Source organism: Syzygium oleosum, unplaced genomic scaffold (genome assembly GCF_021117445.2).
Source record: "Syzygium oleosum isolate NSW1041296 unplaced genomic scaffold, Sole_v2.1 Sole_v2.50, whole genome shotgun sequence".
NCBI classification, from domain to species: domain Eukaryota; kingdom Viridiplantae; phylum Streptophyta; class Magnoliopsida; order Myrtales; family Myrtaceae; genus Syzygium; species Syzygium oleosum.
Window position 1 is genome coordinate 51682 of NW_026607534.1, and position 22490 is coordinate 74171.

The following is a 22490-nucleotide window of genomic DNA, read 5'->3' on the forward strand; positions in this document are numbered from 1 at the left end:
TGTTTTGAAGAGAGAAAACATATTCTTTTAGAAATGATTTTCATTTCTCGTCCAGAAATAAAAAACCTACTTTTTTTTTGTTCTGATTTTTGGTCCAAAACTAGTTTTGGAACAAAAAATTGTTCCATAAATAGAAAAATGGAATTGCGTTAGCAAAACAGTTTGTTCCAAAGCCTGTTTAGGGAATAGAAAACTAGTTTTTGAAAGAAATAGAATGGTTATTATTTGCGCCCTTAGCTTAGACATGGCCACGGTTCGGAACCAGCAGTTCTGGTTTGTGGCCATGTATGAACCGGAACCGACGATTCGGGCGGTTCGGTTCCGGCCCGGTTCGAACCGGCCGGTAAAAATTACAAAAATAAATTATGAAATAAAAAAATAGTGAATTATCAAATTATGAAATAATGAATTATTCAATATAAAATATAATCAAAATGTACATTGTAATCAAATTTGAGAAAAAAAAAGAGTTTCTCCACTTATCTGCAGATTTTTTTTTTTGGGAACCGGCTGTATCGGGCCGGTTCCGAACTGCGGACCCGGTCAACGGGCTAGTCCCGGGTTTGACCCGGGCCGAAACCGGCCCATGGCCATGTCTACCTTAGCTTCTCTGAAACAATGGGCTATCCGGATTTTTGAAAATTGGGACGACAGCTCGATACGCTCGGTGATAAGAGCTCGAACTTCCCAAGTGAACTGATACGAGCTCTTTAACTGCACTGGTCTTATCAGATGAAAGTTATCTCCTTGAAACACAATTGCTTCGTTCTTTCGGGACTGGAAATATTGAAGAGAGAGGAGCAGAGCCAGGGTTTCCGTCTGCGCGGCCGAAGAAGCTCGAACCGTCCTTCCAAAACCATCGATGAGGAGTCCCGACGAGTCACGACAGACAGCCGCTATGGATCCTTCCATCTCTCCGGGCAAGAACGATCCATCAAAATTAATCTTCAGGGTTCCTTGTTTCGGTGGGATCCAAAACTGAGAGGAATTTGGGGGTTCGCTCACTGGGCTGGTATCATTCCTTGAGATTTTCTTTTTTCTGGCTCCAATTCTTCACAGTATTCAACATGAGAAAAGCAGAGGCTAGTGTTTCGCCTGGGTCAGGATCCTTATGTCGAAAGACATAGCAATTTCGTGTCTTCCAAATGGCCCAGAAAATAGATGCAATTACTTCAATTCCAGGGGAGTTTGTTGTTCCATTTCTATGTTGGAAGAGCCACGCATCAATTCTGGCTAAACCTTTACTAGTGATATGGATTTGTACTGCAGGGTTGGACCAAACCTCTTGTGTCCATGGGCAGAGAAGGAACAAGTGTTCCGTGGTTTCCACTTCTCTTTTGCAGATCGAACAGGTAGGGTCAGGTATGATTCTCCTTTTGTAGAGGTTCTCCTTTGTGGCTAATGCATTTTGGCTTACATTCCAGAGAAAAATTCGCACTTTAGGAGTAGTTTGCATTCCCCATAGTTTACTCCATAGAGCGCGAGAGGGCTGAAATGAGGAGGATGCTTGATTTAGAATTAGTTTATCTTCTCTCTCTCTAATTCCGTGATACCCACTTTTAACTGAGTGGGTACCAGATTTTGCTCCTGTCCAGACTAGCTTATCTTGTACTAACTGAGACCTTATTGGGATTGTGAGGATTTCTGAAACCGTTTGATCCTCAAAGAGGCTTCTTAGCGATGGTTCATTCCAGCAGTTCTCTTCCCTGATGATCAGTTCAGCAACTGTTTTTGGTTCATTTCTAGTGGCAGGACCCCCCAAAATTCCTCTTTTTAGCCATTTGTCCTCCCTGATTTTAATATTGTCACCATTCCACCACATTATATGAGGGGAAATATTATCTCTTCCCATAAGTATGCTTTGCCACCCCCAAGACGGTCTAGCTTCCTTCTCAGCATTCCAGAAATTTCGTTGGGGGAAATAAAGTCCTTTAAAAAGTCTACTCCATAAAGTTGTTGGCTAAACCTTTACTAGTGATATGATCAGTTCAGAGACATCTGATAAAATTGGAATGTTAAACGAGGTTTTGTCTGAAAAATTATTTGACGGAACCTTAACGGAAAGTAAATTTATCATATAGGTACAAGTTCGATATTTTTTATATCACAAGAAAAAGTTTAGGGTGAATGCGTCATAGTGGGCATAGTTTGGAGTTTTTGATGTTCCAAAAAATAGTTCAGAGTAAATGTGTCATAGTAGATATAGTTTGGGGTTTTTAATGCCTTTTTACCATTAAATAACAGCATACACGATCGACTTTGGCCTCTTGTTTTCAACTCAATTGTATTTTCTTACAATCCATGCAAAATACACCATAAAAGAGATCTCGAGAATCAAAGGAAATACTAAAAGATGACAGAGAAATTAGGGGAGGGGCAGCGAGGAAGAGAATAGGAGCAAAATTTAAGGGTATGGAATTATCAATTCATCATCGATCGCCATTTTACGCAAACAGATCTACAACAATGCATGATAAAGGATAGGCATATCCTAACAAGCTTAAGCTCTTACAACTCATAGAAAAGAAAAGAAAAGAAAAGTTATGCTCATCATGTGCCCTAGCTAGCAGAGCAAGCAAGAGTTATTGATTAATTATGACTTAAGTTACAAATATGTAAATATTACTTGTCATTAATACCATCAAGGAAACACTATATATGATGCTCAAGTCATTATGGACCAGTAGAGCCAATTAGCTTGGTCAAACCAAAGGTGATGACCATGGCCAACCACCCTCCAAGTAGCACCCTAGAAGTCCACTTCACCACTAGCGTGTTCTCCAGCATCGCACCCAGCTCACTAAACTCGACCAATGCCACGCTTACCGCCTCTATCACCACCGCTAGTTTCACCTTGTACTCCTTTATATGAACATAGCCGCTAGGAGTGGCATCAGTGCCCCCATCGTAAAGGCCAATCTCGATGCACCCAGCGCCTACCGTGAGCTTGGCAGTTTCTCCTTCATCACATCCATCTCGTTGACTTCTAGGGTTTAGTTCCTACCCTCTCTCTTCATCTCGGTCACCTCCTCAATGTTGTACTGCGAGTACACAGATACGAGCTCCCCAATGGTTGTAGGCCCCGGGATGAGCCCTGCCACCTCGAATATCGCCATGGTCTTGACGTCCTTGCGGACAGGATCGACGCCCATCATGAGCGAGGCTGTCAAGAGCAAGCCATCCTTTGCACCTAGCATGGCGGCACGGAGCCACTGAGCTCGCTTCGAGAAGTAAACGACCTTAACGTCTTGTTCGAGGGATTTCTTGGTTTGACCTTGAGGTCAACTTTGAGAGGAGGAGGAGGAGGCGGCAATTGTAGGAGGTCTTGTGGTTGAGTTGATGGTGGTGTTGCCATGGATAGATGGAGAGAGAAGGTTAATATGAGGAAGCTCAAGAAATGAATGGGATATTAGAGAGGAAGATACAAGGGCGTGAGGAGGGCACACACCCTGAGAGAAGCTATATAGAGAGAAAAATGTGCGTTATAAAATAACAACCAAGAACGTAATTTTGTATAACATGGTTTTGTATTGTTGGTGGAATCTCATGTGTTCACACTTGAGTTGGTTTATTTCTTTGAGTAGAAGGTGAACACCTTAACTTGTGAAACACAAAGTCTACACTTGAATCTCAGCACTCTTTTCATTTCTTTTTAATGGAATGCAACCCAATTTCAGTAGCTCAAATAAGTGAACAAGTTAGTCGAGGGACAAGCTTTCCACGTAAATGAGAATTATCTTGCTTCTTATAGGAAATTTGGGATAATGAAATCTCATGTGTTCACATTTCACAATTTGTAAGATCTTCTAATAGGTGTCTTCATAAGTGTGCTGAATGTTGTTGTAATGTTGATGAAATCTCATTAGGCTTCCTCCCGAAATGGCAGGACAACATGTACTATTTTTTTTTTTTTTTTGCAATGGAGAGCACGGGGCGTGCATTGGCCGTGCATCGGCTGTGCATTGGCCGTGCATTAGGCGTGGGTTCCATTTGCACACACTTAGTATCTATTGTAGTTGAACCATCAACTCAATTATTGCCTTAGTCCCTCGAGCAAGAGGTCGAACCATCAACTCAACCATTGCCTCAGTCCCTCTAGAGCAAGAGGTCAAACCATCAACTCAACCACTGCCTCCTCCTCCTCCCCTCCAAGTCCACCTCGAAATTGAAACATCAACACAACCATTGCCTCCTCCTCATCCTCCTCCCTCCAAGGCGGAGGTCGTCTACTTCTCGAAGTGAGCTTAGTGGCTCCGCACTACCATGATGGGTGCGAATGATGGCGTGATCGCAATGGTGTCGCTCAGGATGGGCGTCAGCACCATCAACAAGGACAGCAGGATTATGGCAATATCTAGAGCGCTAGGGGCTGATTGTTGGGCCTGCACCATGGTCTTCGGGGAGCTCGTATCGGTTTACTCCCAGTACGATATCGAGGTGGCCCGGATTCAAAGAGAGGACATGAACAGAACCATAGGAGCTGAGGAGAGGGATGCGAGCAAGGAGAAGCTACCAAGCCCATGGCAGATGGCGGGGGCATCCGCACTGACCTCTGCAGTGGGGCTGTTGGTATCGCTCCTAGCAGCTGCGTTCATTGATGATTACAAGTTGAGGCTGCGGACGCTGATAGTGGCGGTAAGCATAGCATTGCTTGGGTTTGGCGCTTTGAGCGCAAAGTGAGGAAAGTGCCGGTGGTGAAGTCCGCTTCTGGGGCACTGCTCGGAGGTTGGTTGGCTATGGGCATTACCTACGGTGTGACCAAGATGATTAATGGTCTACAGTAAATCGAGCATAAATAGTGTTTCCTTTGATTCTCGAGATCTTTTTTCTCATGGTGTATTTTACATGGATGTAATCTTATCGGACTACACAATTTGGGTTGAAAACAAGAGGCCAGAGTCCATGGGGTATGTATGCTATTATTTAATAAAAAAATACATGTTTATCAGGTTTCATAGGCGTGCACGGGGCGTGCATTGGCCGTGCATGGGGCGTGCATCGGCCGTGCATCGGCCGTGCATTAGGCGTGTGATAACTCTATAAAAATAAAGTTATTTTACCTACTTTAGGCAACAAATAATGCAACAAATAATGCAATATTTGTGAGAAAATTTTTGGATTTCCATCTATTTACTCAAATTTTTCTTGTTTATGCAGAATAATAAGATATGGAGAAAATAAGGAAAAAATGGCAAAAAGAAGGAAATGAATATGCTACCTAGCTTTACCAAAAAAAAAGAATATGCTACCTAGAGAAAATTTAGAAAGTGGATACCAAATCGGGAATCCTGTGATTTATTCCCTAGTTTTATGCAAAAAAGAAGCAATTGCCTTGTGATAGGAGTCTTAGATGTTATTCTATTTATAGGATAAAATTGAGAGCTTGGGGGGACAACTAGGTTTTTTTTTTATCGTCTTTGTTTTCACCGTTTTGGGAATTTTTCAAATATTTTGAAAAGAAGACAAAAAGTGGCGATAGAATTCTTGTTTTTTGATTCAAGATGTTTGGTTTAATTTATATTTTTGTTTTTGCTCTAATTATGTTCTAATTTTCTTTTGTTAGGGCTACGATGTAGCCTGACCATGATGATATGAATTTATTCTTTTTATGTTTTGCAAGTGATTTCATTTATGTGAGTTATATATTATTATGCTTAATGCATTTAAGTGATTGGCCACCATTTGAATGATTTGATGTGAATATTTGAGACTGAGAAGTGATAATATGCAATTACTCTTTATAATATATAACCATAAAATAAATGTGGATAGATGTATACCATGTTATTTGTATAGCTTTTGGTGATAAGGTGGTCTACAAGATTCATTGTAAATCGGGAATATTCACAGATTTTAATGCGCTTATGTTCATTTAAATTCACATAGAGATATAGTGGATTGGTAAAATGAGTAGGTTTGTTATACCTACAGATATGATAGTAAATATATTAGAAAATTTCGCTATCATATGTTTGATATTGTTTTTGTATGCATAATGATATGAAATTCATATCTAGTGGTTGTGGAGAAATCAGATGATATAACATATTTTATTTGATTGATTATTTGCCTTTAGTTCCGAAATTTTGTTTCTAAGATTGTCAATTTTCATTTATTCTCAATTCTATTTTGATCTGTTAGATAAATTTTAAAATTAGTCAATTTTTAATATTTAATTGGTTTATTAATCATCAATCTCTGTGGAATGATACTTTTATTATCATTATATTACTTGTTCATTAACACATTTAGAATTTTACGAACAGCGTGGCAGTCTCCCAATCCCACACACACTCGGTATCTATTGTAGTTAACTCATGTCTATGCTTATGGGGGCCCTTAGGGTTTAGTAATAATGTACTTACTCATATTGATAGCTTGCAAAACAAACTCCTAGCAAGGCTGAAAATCTCAAAATGATCCATGTAAGGAGTTGAAGTTGTGCTCATTCATGCCTCCTCATATGCCCAAGCTAGAATGAGTTCTTTGCAAAGTAAGCAAGAGGACTTAGTTAATTACGACCTGAGATACAATATGTAAATGTTATTACCGGTCATTAATATCATGAAGGAAATGTTATATGTGATGTTCATTACATATAAAGAAATAGAGGCTTACCGTTGTTTTTGTTGATAAACCTTCATTACTATTGTCTTTGTTGATGAACACTTTCTTTCCTGATAAATTTTCATCATCAACTTTTGTGTTGAATGAAAATAACGTCATACTTAAAATTATAAAAGTTTTCTTTAATTGATAAGATAGATTATTAGTTATTTAATTTTTAAATTCTACTCTAACTTGCGATGTCATGGATTTATATATATTAACTTCCATTATATTTGGTTTCTTTCCATTTGTAAATTTAAATGTCATATATTTTTGTTGTCATCCAATTATAAATTTACGCGTGTTATAAAATTTAATTGGTTAATAAAAATATGTTGACTTGATTCAATTGTAAATTAAATTGATTTTTTTTTTGGTAAGGATAAATTAAATTGATTTGTGTTATCATACTTCTCAAAAAAAATTCTGAATAGGCAATATAACTTTAAAATGCATTTCATAATATCTTTTAGTAGTATATTTTGTTTAATCTCAACGAGAGATCACAATTGTGGAGTAACCAATCGATAAATTAACAATTGATATTGATTGGGTGCAATGTACTCCTCGATTTTGATTATATGTTAGAGAATAGTTATAAAATGCAAGACTTTGCAAAATGTTAGAAAGTTTAATAACTTTGCGAGAGAGGTAAAAATGATGAGGATGAAAAATGGTGAAGAGACTAGGTTATTTTAAGGATCATTTGATAATAAGAATTCTAGTTTGGGAAATAGATTTAGGAGAGATCTTTTTTGGGAATTACTTCTCTAAAAAAAGTCATGAAAATCAGCGCAATGGATAAGAACGAATGAATCAAATCTAACAATCGTGTCAACTCCATGAATAAACCAATAACCAACGCTTCCTCCATGTATCTTTCTATACAATAGACAATTCGATATGGTAATTCTATATTCGGTAAGTTCATCCATTGACTTAGATTTATAGTAACTCGCAATCATATCCCAGATCTTACATTCCATTTCTCATCATTTGTTCAGATTCTTTTCTATTTCATTTCCTATTTCCCTGTTCCTGTCAACAAAACAAGGCATGACTTAGTATGTCTTTTATCAGACATCCCCAGTTTCTCTCTGTTTGGTAGATTCATCCCATCTCTCTCTCTCTCTCTCTCTCTCTCTCTCTCTCTCTCTCTCTCTCTCTCTCTCTCTCTCTCTCTCTCTCTCTCTCTCTCTCTCTCTCTCTCTCTCTATTGGTTTTGTTCCTGGATCTTTCTTTCCAATCTTTGGGGCCTCAGGGTAGATATCTCCAATTAAATGTACTTGCCATGTTAGATTTGCTGTATATACTACTGGTTCATGCATGTCAACCCACCAGAGTTGGACAATTTACTAATAGACAATGTAATAACAACATTTCCGAGTTTGGAGTTTGCTTTCATTTCTATTTTTCAGGATATCTTATTTTGGCTACGACACAAACCGCGCCTTCGGCAACAAAAAGGAAAAAAATAACAGATGCAAACACGTCAAGATCGTCAAGATTTAATTAACTGATTTTCTTAGCAACAGACACCAATTTGTTTGTCTTTAGTTTTATTTTTCCAGTAATGAAAGCACGCCAAAGTACTCGTCCATTCTTCCGTAATTGTCCCGGCCCTTTTCCTTAAAGCCGCTCAACCTCTCTCGCTCGCACCGCCGCTAAAATTCCAAGAATCCGAAACCTCTCTCTTTTGCACTGGGTTAACCTATCTTGTCGCACATCGCTCGCCTTTCTTCATCTCCCTCTCTTTTCGTTCCTGACATACAGTCGTGTCTCTCAGGTCATAAAAGCATTCCGACCTCAAATCGCATAACCGTTCTTGACCCCATCATGGACAGACGTGGAAACCGATGTAGAGAACGCAATCGGTATCGGAAGAGGGGAGCAAGAAACTAGAATAGAGATCGGCGTTATTGCCACCACGACTATCAACAAGACCACCGACGTGCAACGGGTGGTCATGGAGAGGAGAGAAGCACTTCCTGAGAATCTCATTGTAGAGATAGGAGCCGGTCACCTCCTGATATGGACGCTCGTCATCCTGGATATGATGTCTCACAGTATCCAGAGCCCGAGCCTATAACTGGTATGTATAAGTTCATCCCATCGACGTTGCCCATTGAATATTTGATTGATTTGCTTTCGAAAGAGAAGTAGTCCAAATGGCCCAAAACTTTTATTGCATTTTCAGAGGATCCTCAGAAACGTTTTCTTCCTGCATTTTTCTTTCAATTTGTTTATACCAGCAGGATCTTTGAATATGAATCATGTCATATTCCATTCAATTCACAAATTACTTATAATGTTTCAACACAAATGATATTGAATTTAGTTGTTTCTCCTGATCAGGTGCATAACGGCTGCATTTGAATTTTGGCCGGTGTTTTGATAGTTAAATGTTCAGAAGTCGCAGCAATAAAAAAGAAGGTCAGAGGTTTCATTGTTTTTTTCTGGATACTAATCTACACAATGGTGCATAGCTGCTGATATTTTATATTTTCATTTTATCAGTTTTACAACCCTCATACTAAAAAATTCATAAAGAAAAGTATAGGAAGATAATAAGTAAACGACATAGGGTACTTCTCTTAACAGATTTCTGGACTGTCGCTGTCCAGTCGGAGTTTAACCTAGTGCCAGAGTTTAATCTGATTTTCCCAGGAAATGGGGATAAGATTTGCCCCATCAGACGACCTGATAAAGGTGGCTCGTTGGCTTAATCTGGTTTCCCCAGGAAATGGGGAGTTTAACCTAGTGCAGTTAGTCATTTCTTTCTAGTGTTCGTCGAGAATCCTCCTCATAGTAACCAACATCACAGGACTTTGCTCTGACTGCATTCTCTACTCATCGGCGAGTTGTCTCAAGATGTCGACATCTCCACCTTCCTCTTGTTCTGCCATCGGTTATGCAGTCGATGACTCAAAACATCCCACTCTGTCATTTCCAAGTTGTGGTGACAAGTTGTTACCACCAGCATTATCAGGATCAAGTTTTTTCGTTGTTCTCACCATTGTTTCTCCTCAAATAAACCACAATGGTCCCATTGGGCGTGCCAAAAAGATGTTTTGCCAAAATTGCTCCCGCAATGAAATATCTTTCACTGAAAGCCGCTCTTCGACTTTTAATGAGCGGAGACGGGTTGTGTGGCGATTCCGGACAGGAAATATCTGGGCATACAAGAAATAATTGCAAACTTTTACTTTGAACTTTGAACCGAACTGTATGTACAAATCATGATGGAATTTAATTGATGACAAAGCTTGAGAATATGCAAAGATGTAACGCTCGAATTTAATTGAATACGCGACACCCGGGATAGAGATATGCGCCGGAATTTAATCGACGATGCAAATCGGAAAGCTATAGCTAAGGGAAAATGAAGTGCTATAATATCTCGAAAATTCGACACATTTTGGTGATATATGAAATGGTGATTTCATCGATTGCTCTATTAGTAATTCTTACTCTGGCCTGATCACCCAGAGAATACTACCCAAAGCGGAAAGGCTATCGAGGTATTTACTTCCAACAGCCGCCCGTTAGTTTGAGATGTACTATAGCTGCGATTGATCGATCGGCCACGAAATATGATCCGATTTTGAGTGTCGAATGCTCAAGGATTTCACACTCGAACCATAGAACATCGCCTCATAATTTTTACGAATTGGCCATTGAAAATTCCAATTTTGGAAAAGGATCGAAGAATCGGAAATTCGATGCGAAAAACGAAAGTGAACCGAGCAACGCCTGTTGGGCCTCGCGGCTGAGAAAGGCTGGCCATCAAGACCCGATAAAGTTTAATCGGCCCGTAAATTGGTACACGGATCGAAGTCGAGATTGTAATTTTGGGGGACAAAAATTAGAGAAATTGCAAAAGAAAATAGAAAATGGGAGATATTTTTGTGGGGTAATAATTAGACCCACTTTCTCTCCTCTCTCTTTCTCCTCTCTCTCTTCCCCCTTCCCCCGCTGACACTCCATGCCTGCTGACCAGCCCCACCAACTCCCCATCATTTCCCCCACTTCTTCTTCTTCTTCTTCTTTTCTTTCTTCTTCTTCGTTCTTTCTCCTTTCCGCTCGGCTCCTCCATTTTTGCTGCTCACCGCCGGCCTGTCCTCATCGGCCAGCCATCGCCGTTCGCTGCTCCTCTCCGCCGTCGAGCCACTGCCACCCCAACTCCATCTCAGACCGTGTAGCACCGCCCCCGGTCCCCCAGAACCTCCCGTCGCCGGCCTGCTTTCCAGCCAAGGCGAGTGCACCTCTCGCCGGTCTCACCCTCCGTCCGCCTCCGCCGCTTGCCGCCACTGTCCGGCACCCCAAACCACCACCACCAGCTGCCATTACGTCCTTAGACCAGCCCCCGAGTCGACTCGAACAGCCACCTACAGCTGCTCCTCCGTCGCGCCATCCACCGCCGTTCTTGCTCGCCGTTCGTCCTCGTCGCTGCAGCTGCTGGTCCGCTGCTGTCCAGGCCACCTAGCCGCCGTCGCCAGCTGCCGTTCACGACTAGATCAGCCCCCAAGCAGCCCCGACCAGCCACCATAGCAACCGCTCCTTCACCGCTCCTGGATCGCCGCCGTTCATCACTCGTAACGCAAAACCAGAGCCGCCATGAGCGAGCTCGCGTCGTCGCCGTCGTTCTCATGTTAACGCCATCGTTAAACGAGTAAGTTAACCCCTAATCCCTCGTTTAGGGTGTTAAACTTGCTTAGGGCAGTTTAGTTTAAGTTTATGGCTAGTTAAGTGGGATTATGCGATAGGTTATCAGAAAGTTCGATAAGCTATGATTATTTGTGTGATAGGCTATTGCTGGGTTTGCGATAAGCTATTGCGTATTTGTTGATAAGTTATCAATTATTTTATTATTATTGATTATTTTATTAAATATATTAATTTTCGGAATTAAATATTAATATTTTATTATTAAAAAAAATACTATTAAAAATACTATTAAAAATAATTTATTTCCAAAAATTAAATATGCATATTTGAATGATTTTTAATAGCAAATTGCGATTTTTATGCTTGAATTATGATGCTTATGCTAAGAATTATTGTGTTAATTAATTAGTATAGCTAAATGATTATAATAACTATTTTCAAGAAAAGATTTCGATTTTTCGAAAATGAATATTTGTCATCGCTATGTCTACAAAATGAATTTGATGTCTTGAGAAAGAAAGCATGTTTGAAATGAGATTTACAAATTGATTGACCGTTTGCATGTGTGACCACTTGGTTTGTTTTGCGGAATTGTGTGAGCACTATTCATGGACGCATGGGCTAATTGAAGAGATAATAATTGGCCGGAATGCTTGCGTGCTCGTGTGGTCACACGTCGGAGCCGTCTTGCTGTAGATCGCTTGACGATGCCCGATTTATCGAGGTCTGCTATAGATCGCGCTCGATTTTATCGGATGCCTGGAGATTATCTGGATAGCCGATACTCCGGATGCCGAATCGCGGCCCGATGGCGGATTCGATCCTCCTTACGGGATACCATCTTACTGTAGATCGTTTGATGTTTCTGTATTGGAATGCCGTCTTACTGTAGATCGTTTGACGTAGCCGTGCCCGACGGGGCGAGACGGAGCCCGGTTATGCCGGAAGACTGCCATCTTGCTGCAGATCGCTTGATGTGTGGTGGCCCCGAGGGGGCGTAATAATTGGAATACGTGTGATGCATAGTGCCTGATTATGTGATAGAAACTGCTAGGCATGGTATGGGACGTGCCCAAGTGGATTCTGTCTTATAATCGAGACACGCGCGCTTTGTGATGCAATGATGCATGGGAAATCTATTTAAATGCTTCGAGTATGTGACATGTTCATTTCATCAACGAGTGTATCAAGGTGAGGTAAGGATGCATGTGGTTGTTTAATGATGTTGTTGTTGATGCTATATTGCCTGGTTAGGGACCCCCGAGGCGAGTAGGCCTCCTAAGCGGGGCTTAGGCCGTTAACTTATTGAGATTTTATCTCATTTGTTGTTGTTAAACCTTTTTCAGGACCTTAGCATGTCATTGCTCCCTATGCAGTTTGGAGTACCGTAGTTTCTGGTTGGTCCTTGAGGGTTAGGCACGGAAGCCGATCTTTTGGATGGAGTAGATTAACCCTAGCCTTTATCTTTTGCTGGCTTTTTGTGTAAACGCCGAAGTGGGCTTGTAAGTATGTTCCCAGGGTTAATCGATAAAAAAAAATGGCTTTTGTTATGACTAGTTTTCCTCTGCTATCCCAGATTTGATTATTGTCTGGGGTTTGTCGTGTTGGTTATCGTTTCCACTTGTGTAATTCAAAGATAAAAAGAAAAGGGTCGGCGACGAGTCCTGGGTCGTCGCATCTTAACGACCATAGCGGGATGTTGTATGTCCGTAGGGTTCGGGGCGTGACAAGTGCAGTAAAGGAAAGTAAAGATAATTAAAAGATAACATTTTGGTTGATCTATCGGGGGTCTTATCTGAAGAGTACAATGTGGCTATTTAAAGCCTACAATCAACAATTATCAATGGAGGTTACACACGGTTACTAAAAAATAAATAACTTTCTAACGGCTACAAGAAGTTACAAATAAAGGTTACAAAAAGAAGTTACAAATAGAGGTTATGAATGGTTACCGAACGGTTATCAATGGTTACGTTGACTCCACTATGTCGATGGTTTCTTCGATTTCACTACGTTGACGGTTGCTCTTTTTACGGTTGCATCCAATATTGTTGACTCCGCTTTTTGTCAATTCTTTCAAGTTGGCAAATCGCCGATGGCACTCAAGCGATCGATTTTTCAAATTTGTGGCACTTAAGCGAGCGAAAAAAAAATACGTTATGACACTTAAGTGAGCGCTGTACGAAAGTTATGATACTCCTAGTGTACTTATCACCATGATTTTCTGATCGAACCTTATAGGGTGGCTTACAATAAATTAAATGATTTGATTATCCAATAGCAAATGCTTCTTTAGGTCGCACATCTTTGCCCTCATGTCTCTGTATAATAAAAAATTACAACAACCCTTGGGAAAGCAAAGATAGAGCTTGTCGGCAATGGTTAAACTTATTGAAACCTTGCGGTGGTGCGAGTTGTAGTTCAATTATTAGATTAGTGTATTTACTTCGAAATTCATCCCAGTAAATTCTGTTTATGCTCTGCCATTGGGGTAATAACACTATAAGTACCCGAATTTTTGTCCATTGAGGTAATATTATTTAACCATAATATGTACATGCTGGGGATTGTGGAAAAATATACCAAAGGGAGAAAGTTTTCTAGGATATTGGTCCGAGATTATACAATAGAAAATCTATTTGCATCAATACTAATTTACTATTGTTAACGAAAACTCTTATCCGAACCAAAAACAATTGGAGAGTGATCGAGATTGCTCCATGGTTCACGCTAGACCACAAAATGCATCGACAGGGGCGGGATGGAATGTTGAATTTACGTGAATCCAAGAGCGAGGAAATTTATTGATAACTCAAAATGGTCAAATGAATATAAGAAACCCTAACTAACATGGCCCTGTTGTGGTCAACATAGTCGACAATGACTACTACAGTAGCTTCGGTCTAAGTTTCGACAGCCTTAACATAGAGAGAGACAGAGAGATCACACGACTAAATTTAAGAGGTGCACCGAACAAGGCAGCACAACTCCTGCTGTAGGGCACTAAGAAGAATAGACAAAGCCGTTCTCCGACTTTTCCTTTGCATATTTAATTTATGCATCATATCCTACCTTAATGCCTGAATAAATTATTTGAGTTTTTATCCGGATCTGTTCGGAGGAGAAATTATCAAAAAGTTATAAACTTATTACACATTTGTCGTTGGTGGGCGAGGCGGGAGGCTCGACCTCGCGAGATCTAGAGAGTTCGAGCCTCCCGCGATCAAGTCGACAAGGAAGAGTTGTGCGAGCTGTTGGCAAAATCTTGCACTACAAAAAACAAGGATTTAGCCACGGAAATTTGCGACGAATTATTTTTTCGTGGCTAATTTGCGACAATTTTTTCCGTAGCAAATTAGGCACGAAAAATTATTCGTCGCAAATTAGCGACGAAAAAAGAATTGTCGCAAATTAGCGACGAAAAAAGAATTCGTCACAAATTTCCGACGAATTTTGCGACGAAAAAAAATCCATGGCTAATTTGCGACGGAATTTGCCACGAAAAAAATTCGTGGCTAATTTGCGATGGAATTTGCCACGAAAATAAATTCGTGGCAAATTTGCGACGAAATTAGCGACGAATTTTTTTCCGTTTCTAATTTGCGACAAAAAAAAATGTTGTCGCTAATTTGCGACGGAATTAACGACGAATTTTTTTCCGTTGTTAATTTGCAATGAAAAAAAATTTCGTCGCTAATTTGCGAAGGGATTTGCCACGAAAAAAATCCGTCGCTAATTTGCAACGGAATTTGAGACGAAAAAAAATTCGTAGCTAATTTGCGAGGGAGTTAGCAACGGATTTTTTTCGTCGCTAATTGTCCGTGCTACTTGTAGACCCAATTTCTCTCTCTCCCTGCTAATTCCTCTTATCCCTCTTCGCTGTTCTCCCTTCCTCTCCCTCTTTCATTTCTCTCGATAAATCTCTCCGCATGCGCAAAAATCTGTCTCGGTAAACCTTTTCTACCGGTAAGTGGCGTGACTAATTTGCGACGAAGACGGTTCGTTGCAAAACTATTGACGAATTTTTGTTATTTTATTGAGTTTTTTTCTTCTCTTTTTTTTTTCTAACTTCGTCGCGGTCACGAGTCACGGCGGACCGGCGGCACCCGGCGGCAGTGAGACCTCGCCGGCCATGGCGAGGCTGCTGGACCTCGTCCGGATCCGGGCGAGGCCGCTCGGCCTCGCCATGGCCGCTGCTCGACCTCGCCGCAGAGGTCCAACATGGCCGCCGCGAGGTCCAACGGCGGCCATGGCGAGGCCCAAGCTCGACCTCGCCGCCCAGATTTGGCCGGCGAAGTGACCTCGTCCATGGCCGGCGAGGTCCAACTCGCCGGCCTCAGCAGGTCGCCGGACCGGCGACCGGAGAAAAATATTTAGGAAAAAAAAATTCGGGAAAAAAAAATTCGAAAAAAATATTTATTTAAAAAAAAATTCGGCAAAAAAAATTATTATAAAAAAATAAAATCTGAAGTCAATTTTTTTTTTTGTAGGTACTTATCCGTTTGAAAGTCTCGCAGATGAAGTGAACGTTGCAATTCTCATCAAATTGAGCACTTTCTACTACAAAGATTTCATCAAATACTTGGGTAAGTCTTCTTGACATGGTAATTGTTTTATTTTTTCAATTTCAAAGTCATTGTTTTTGGCAAAAAAAAATTTAATTTTTAGAATTTTATGGTTTTAATTAAGAAAATTTTTTGGTTTTAATATTTTACGAGATTTTGTTATTTTTATATAGACACAATGCAAAGAGACAGGGCTTGGATGTATAATAAGAACTTACCTGGACGTCTAGGATTGACCGATGAGTTTCGTACTGGATTGGAACTATTTTTGGACTTTGCTAATAGTAAATATGAGTTAATGGATGGAAATAAGTAAATGTGTCCGTGTAGGAAGTGCAGTAATGGTAAATTTCATGTGTGTGATACAGTTAGAGAACATCTTTGTAGATTTGGGTTTACTCCGAACTACTATAATTGGACTTGTCATGGTGAACCATTTATATCTGATGAAGGTTTGCGAATAAGTGACCAATTTTCAGTTAGGAAAGAATGTAGCTATTATGACCAATTGAACCCATACCAGAGGATGGTGATTGATGCAGTTGGTCAGAATGTTGTTTCAGATCCGAACCATGCAAGTACAAGTACTAGTTTTACTCCTACACTTGAACAATTGGAAGAGATAGGAGTAACAGGTTTTGATGAGAATGTGTGTAATGAAACGTTTCCATCTAATCGGTTAAGGAAGTGTTGAAAGCGACGAGATGAACCTTTATGGGCGAGGTTGTGACAACCATACTCGAGTTATCAAGTGTGACAAGATTGTTAAATATTAAGGCAAAGAATAATGTGTCTGAAAATTGCTTTAACTCTTTTGTTGAAGTAATGCGAGAAACAATGCCTCGTGATAACATCATGCCAAGTGATTTTTACGATATGAAGAAGTTAGTGGATAACTTAGGTCTTCCAGTTGAAAGGATTGATATATGTAGTAGGGGTTGTATGTTATATTGGAGAGATGATGAAAATGCAGAATCTTGCAAATTCTGTAGCCAACCTAGGTACAAGATAAACAGGAGGCATGGTCGTAATCAGAAGCGTAGACCATGCAAGCAAATGTTTTATCTACCCTTAATCCCTAGATTGCAAAGGCTTTATGCGTCTCAAGCCACTGCTGAACACATGACTTGGCATGCAAATCATGAAACAGAAGAGGGTCTAATGTGTCATCCTTCAGATGCAGAGGCATGGAAACATTTTGATAGAACATACCCTGAGTTTGCGATAGAGCCTCGAAACATCAGGTTAGGTCTCTGTGCTGATGGATTTGCCCCATTTGGAAAATCAGGGAAAAGTTATTCATGTTGGCTAGTTATCTTAACTCCGTACAATCTTCCACTCGGTATGTGCATGAAGACACCTTATATGTTTTTGACATTGATCGTGACCGGCCCGCAAAATCCGAAAAAGTTGATAGATGTTTATATGCAACCATTGATTGAAGAGTTACAACGGCTATGGAATGAAGGTTAGATTACGTATGATGTTTCTACTAATCAAACATTTGTAATGAAGGCTGCTCTTCTTTGGACGATAAATGACTTTCCGGCATATGGAATGTTATGCGGATGGAGTATAAGCTGGGATCTTAGGATGCCCGATATGTTTGCGAGATCGAAGTCATTCAGATTAAGACATGGTAAGAAGCCCCTGCTATTTTGACTATCCCTGAGACAATTTTTGCCGATGAATCATACATTCAGAAGGAATAAAAAAGAGTTCATCAAGAATAGGATTGAAAGAACTCCTCCACCATTGAGGTTGACCGGTGATCAAATATGGGAGCAAGTGCATGACTTTCCAACTGTTGTTGAAAACCCTCATGGCACAACTATTGCGTACGGAAGTGTACATAAGTGGACTAAACGCAGTATATTTTGGGATCTACCATATTGGAAGGCCCATCTTATTCATCATAATCTTGACGCCATGCACATTGAAAAGAATGTTTTCGACAATGTCATAAATACTGTGATGGATGTCACGGGAAAAATAAAAGATAACTTGAATGTAAGAAAAGATATGAGAAATATTTGTGATCGACCAACATTAGATGTAGATGCAAGCAGCAGGGGACCAAAATCAAAAGCAGTTTATACATTGGATAAGGAGCAGAGACGAGTCGTTTGTCAATTGTTGAAATCTGTGCGGTTTCCTGATGGATATGCTTCGAACATCGGGAGATATGTTGATTTGAACGAATGCAAGTTGACAGGATTAAAGAGTCATGATTGTCACATATTTATGGAAAGACTAATTCCAATAGCTTTGAAGGAACTTCTACCAAATTTTGTATGGGGCGCCATTACAGAGTTAAGTAATTTCCTTCATGATATTTGCTCAACAGTGTTAAAAGCATCACACATGGAGAAACTGGAGAGAGACATTCCAATTATTCTTTGCAATTTAGAAAGGATATTTCCTCCATCGTTTTTTTATTCAATGGAGCATCTCTTAGTTCACTTGCCTTATGAGGCCAAAGTTGCAGGTTCCGTCCAATTTCGATGGATGTATCCATTTGAGAGGTAAAAAAATTTTCAAAATAAATTTCAAAATACTTTATTATATATTATGTTCTGATAAACTTCTTTCTATTGCAACAAGGTTCTTATATCATTTGAAGAAAAAAGTGAAGAATAAGGCATGTATTGAAGCTTCAATTTGTAATGCATATATTGTGGAAGAAGTGACAATATTTGCATCATACTAATTTGAGCCGCACGTGCAGTGCAAGAGGCGAAGAGCAGGAAGAAATGATGAAGGTCCCATCGATCCCAATTGCAAATCATTCTCTATTTTCAATTATCTTGGTCGACCAAGCGGCGCATGTCGGTTTCGTTGCTTAACAGGGCGAAGAACGGCGGGCAACCCATACCTATATTTTTGAACGTCCGTCCGGAAGTGGAGCCATACTTCCGGTAAGTGTATATTTGTAAATATATGTATTGCGTGTCAAATATTTACTAATATATAAATGTAAATTGTTAATAGGATTTTTCAAAATTCAATGTATGGACTACCGCCAAATGAGTTCGACCGTTTGTGCGATGAACAATTTGCAGCATGGTTCAAAACATATGTAAGTTGCCTATAGACCAAAATCAAGTTATTAATATTTTATACATCATTTAAATATATATTATTGACTTTGCGTGTGTAATCTTAGGTTCACAGTAATCATGATCAAGTTGAAGAGCAAGGATTGCTATATTATCTGTCATGGGGTGCACAGTCAAGCATACGAACTTGGCCAGCATATTTCATAAACGGGTATAATTTTCACACTCAAGAATATGGAATGGGAAAAGCCACAATGAATAGTGGTGTGTGTGTTCGGTCATCCAATTGTGGTAGTTCAAAAGATGATTTTTATGGCTTGTTGGATGAAATCATCGAGATAGAGTACCCCGGACCATTAATGCGGGTTGTGTTATTTAAGTGCATGTGGTTCAACCCCGTCAAAGGAATGAAGGTGCATACGAAGTTTAATTTGGTTGAAATAAATCACAAGAAAAGGTATAAGAAATATGAACCATTTGTGTTGGCACAACAAGCAATTCAAGTATATTATGCATCATATCCTAGTTTGAAACGTGACAAAGCTGATTGGTGGGCTGTATGTAAAACCAAAGCACGAAGAAAAATCGAGGAACACTGGAAGGATACAGCATATCAACAAGAGGAAGTTTGTAACGCGGTTCAAACTGAGGAATATAACATTCCTACTCTACGAGATCCATGTGGAGCAATGATAGATGTAGATCTAACTGAAATTCGCGAATCAAATTTAGAAGGTGTTGCATAATCTGATTTTGAGACAGAGGATGATGAGGATGATGATGATGATGATGACGATGATGACGACGATGACGATGATGCTCAAGAAGAAGATCAAGATCAAGATGAAGACAAAGGTGAAGATGAAGATTTAGATTTTTGAGACTTTTTACTAATTATGTTGTAATTATTATTATTATTATTATGACAAAAGTTTATTGTTGTTGTCGTAATTATTAGTATAGTTGTTGTTGTTGTTGTTGTTGTTGTTGTTGTTATTATTGTAATTGTTGTTGAATATTATTATTGCTATTATTGTTAATGAAACGTTATTGTCTGGAAAAAAAAATGAATTACGCGGGTGTGGGATAGTAGAAATGAAATTCGTGGCAAAAATCCGTGGCAAATTTGCCACGGATTTTTGCCACGAATTTCTTGAAAAAAATCCCACAAACATGAATAATTTTGGGCTTTTTACGAAATTCGTGGCTAAAATCCGTGGCAAATTTGCCACAGTTTTTAGCCACAATTTAAAAATCCACAAACATGAATAATTTTCGGCTTTTTTACGAAATTCGTGGCAAAAATCCGTGGCAAAAAAAAATCCCACAAACATGAATAATATTGGGCTTTTTACGAAATTCGTGGCTAAAATCCGTGGCAAATTTGCCACAGATTTTTGCCACGAATTTCCTGAAAAAAATCCCACAAACATGAATAATTTTGGGCTTTTTACGAAATTCATGGCAAATTTGCCACGGATTTTTGCCACGAATTTCCTGAAAAAATCCCACAAACATGAATAATTTCGGGCTTTTTACGAAATTCGTGGCAAAAATCTGTGAATTTTGTAAAAGCCCAAAATTATTCATGTTTTTGGGATTTTTTCACGAAATTCGTGGCAAAAATCCATGGATTTGCCACGGATTTTTGCCACGAATTTCCTGAAAAAATCCCAAAAACATGAATAATTTTGGGCTTTTTACGAAATTCGTGGCAAAAATCCGTGGCAAATTTGCCACGGATTTTTGCCACGAATTTCCTGAAAAAAATCCCACAAACATGAATAATTTTGGGCTTTTTACGAAATTCGTGGCTAAAATCCGTAGCAAATTTGCCACGGATTTTTGCCACGAATTTCCTGAAAAAATCCCACAAAAATCCCACGAATTTTTGCCGCGTTCTTCGGCGGCGGACGCTGGGAAGCGAGGACACCCAGCGCGCGGTCTGCTTCTGTTGGGTTCTTCGGCGGCGTCCGAGAGTGTTGGGTCTCCTTCTGTTGGGAAGCGAGAGGTACGTTTGCTTGGGTTTGCTTTTCGGCGTTATTTCTAGGCGATTGCGTCTGCTTATGCTTCTGTTCTGATATTTGTGTTGGGTCTACGATTGGGTCTACATACGCTTATGCTTATGTTCTTACGCTTACGTGCTTACGCTTACGTGTTGGCTGGTTTACGTGTTGGGTCTACTTACGCCGTTACGTTCGTGGGCGAAACGGTTATGTTTCGTGGGCGCTCTACGTGCTTACGCCCGTGTTGGGTACGCACTTCGTTACGTTCGTGGGCGAAAGCGAGAATTCATTCTGTTTCGCCCCACGAATTTGATTACGTTTCGTGGGCGAAAGCAGACCCAATCTATTTCGCCCACGAAACAGAATCAAATTCCTCATATTTAAGTTGAAATTTGGTCGGATTTAGGTTGAAATTTGGTCAAATTTGGGTTGAAATTTAGTTGAAATTCATTTGAAATTTGGTCGGAATGAGGTGAAATGTGGTCGAAATGAGCTGAAATTTGGTCGGTCAAGTGGAAACGGCCCGCTGATCCAAAATCACCGCCTATGGCCGTGTCGCAAGTCGTTTTTTGGCTTTTTGGAGTCGTTTAGATGGGTTTTTTGGCAAAAAACGATTCTGGTGAATAGTGTTTTTCGTGACATTTGCGTTTTTTTTTTTTTCTTTTCGGAGTCGTTTAGATGGGTTTTGAAAACTATTTCCAAACCTTCTTTGGCATAGGTTGAAGCTTTGGCCATTAGGGTAAAACTATTTCCGTGACATTTGGGTTTTCTGGAATGGCTCCCTTCGGGGTAAAGCCTTATAATTACTTGTTCAAAACTTATTGATTTCCTTGTTGAAGTTGATATATTCATTTTAAAGGGATATGTGCACCATAAAACATGCAATCAAAACTTATTAAAATTTGTTGAACAGAACTTACTGATTTCCTTGCATCATAAAATTTGTTGTGAAAGTGTAACTTATTAAGTTCTAAGGCTTTCAAAGCATGCAATTAAATTTTAAAACAAGTCGAATTACAGCAATTAACTGAAAATTTGATGACCCTGACCAGCTAGATGAGTTCTCCCTTTTTTACAGTTGTAGGACCAGAAATTTAGCTCGTAGACATTTCCGGACAGCTTCCTTTTTTTCAGGGGCCACGTTTCTCTCTTGCTCTCAATAACAAAATGGTAAGCTTCACGACATACGTCATTATGTGTCCTTAATACATGTTCATAATTTTTTACATTTTTGTCTAACCTTGCAACTTTTAGTATAAACGTGGAGGTCACATGCGTCGTGGTGATGCTTCACAAAGAAGACCAGGCCTTTCCACTTCCTCGTCCTCGTCCTCGTCCCTTTCCATTTCCCCTGCCCCTGCCCCTGCCCCTTCATCTAACCCTCAACTAGTACATGGACACATTGGCCCTTCCTCCGACCCTCAAATGCGAACTGAATTTACTTCAGTTCCATCGGCTTCGGTTCCACCTTCTTCTTCAACGCAACACTCGAATTATGAAGAAGATACCCGATTCATGATAGCCCCATTTGGAGATTCTTAAGTATTTCATTTTTGTTAAGTATATGTGAATTATTATGGATG

The 22490-nt window shown here is 39.8% G+C and overlaps 1 protein-coding gene, 1 long non-coding RNA gene and 2 pseudogenes across 2 annotated transcripts; 3 read left to right on the top strand and 1 right to left on the bottom strand.

Moving 5' to 3' along the window:
* Positions 1 to 2425: 2425 nt before the first annotated feature.
* Positions 2426 to 3355, bottom strand: LOC130136793 (vacuolar iron transporter homolog 4-like; annotated as a pseudogene).
* Positions 3356 to 3361: 6 nt separating this feature from the next.
* Positions 3362 to 5212, top strand: LOC130136769 (vacuolar iron transporter homolog 2-like; annotated as a pseudogene).
* A 13571-nt stretch (positions 5213 to 18783) lies between these two features.
* LOC130136792 (uncharacterized) lies at positions 18784 to 19755 on the top strand. The gene is made up of 2 exons (XM_056307137.1): positions 18784 to 18921; positions 19009 to 19755. Exons 1-2 carry the CDS (start codon positions 18850 to 18852, stop codon positions 19645 to 19647), a joined length of 711 nt encoding a protein of 236 aa, XP_056163112.1. The 5' UTR covers positions 18784 to 18849; the 3' UTR covers positions 19648 to 19755.
* A 1042-nt stretch (positions 19756 to 20797) lies between these two features.
* LOC130136796 (uncharacterized) lies at positions 20798 to 22265 on the top strand. Its single transcript, XR_008815527.1, has 3 exons — positions 20798 to 20912; positions 21626 to 21696; positions 21992 to 22265. It is a non-coding gene; the product is annotated as an uncharacterized LOC130136796 (long non-coding RNA).
* The last annotated feature ends 225 nt before the right edge of the window (positions 22266 to 22490 follow it).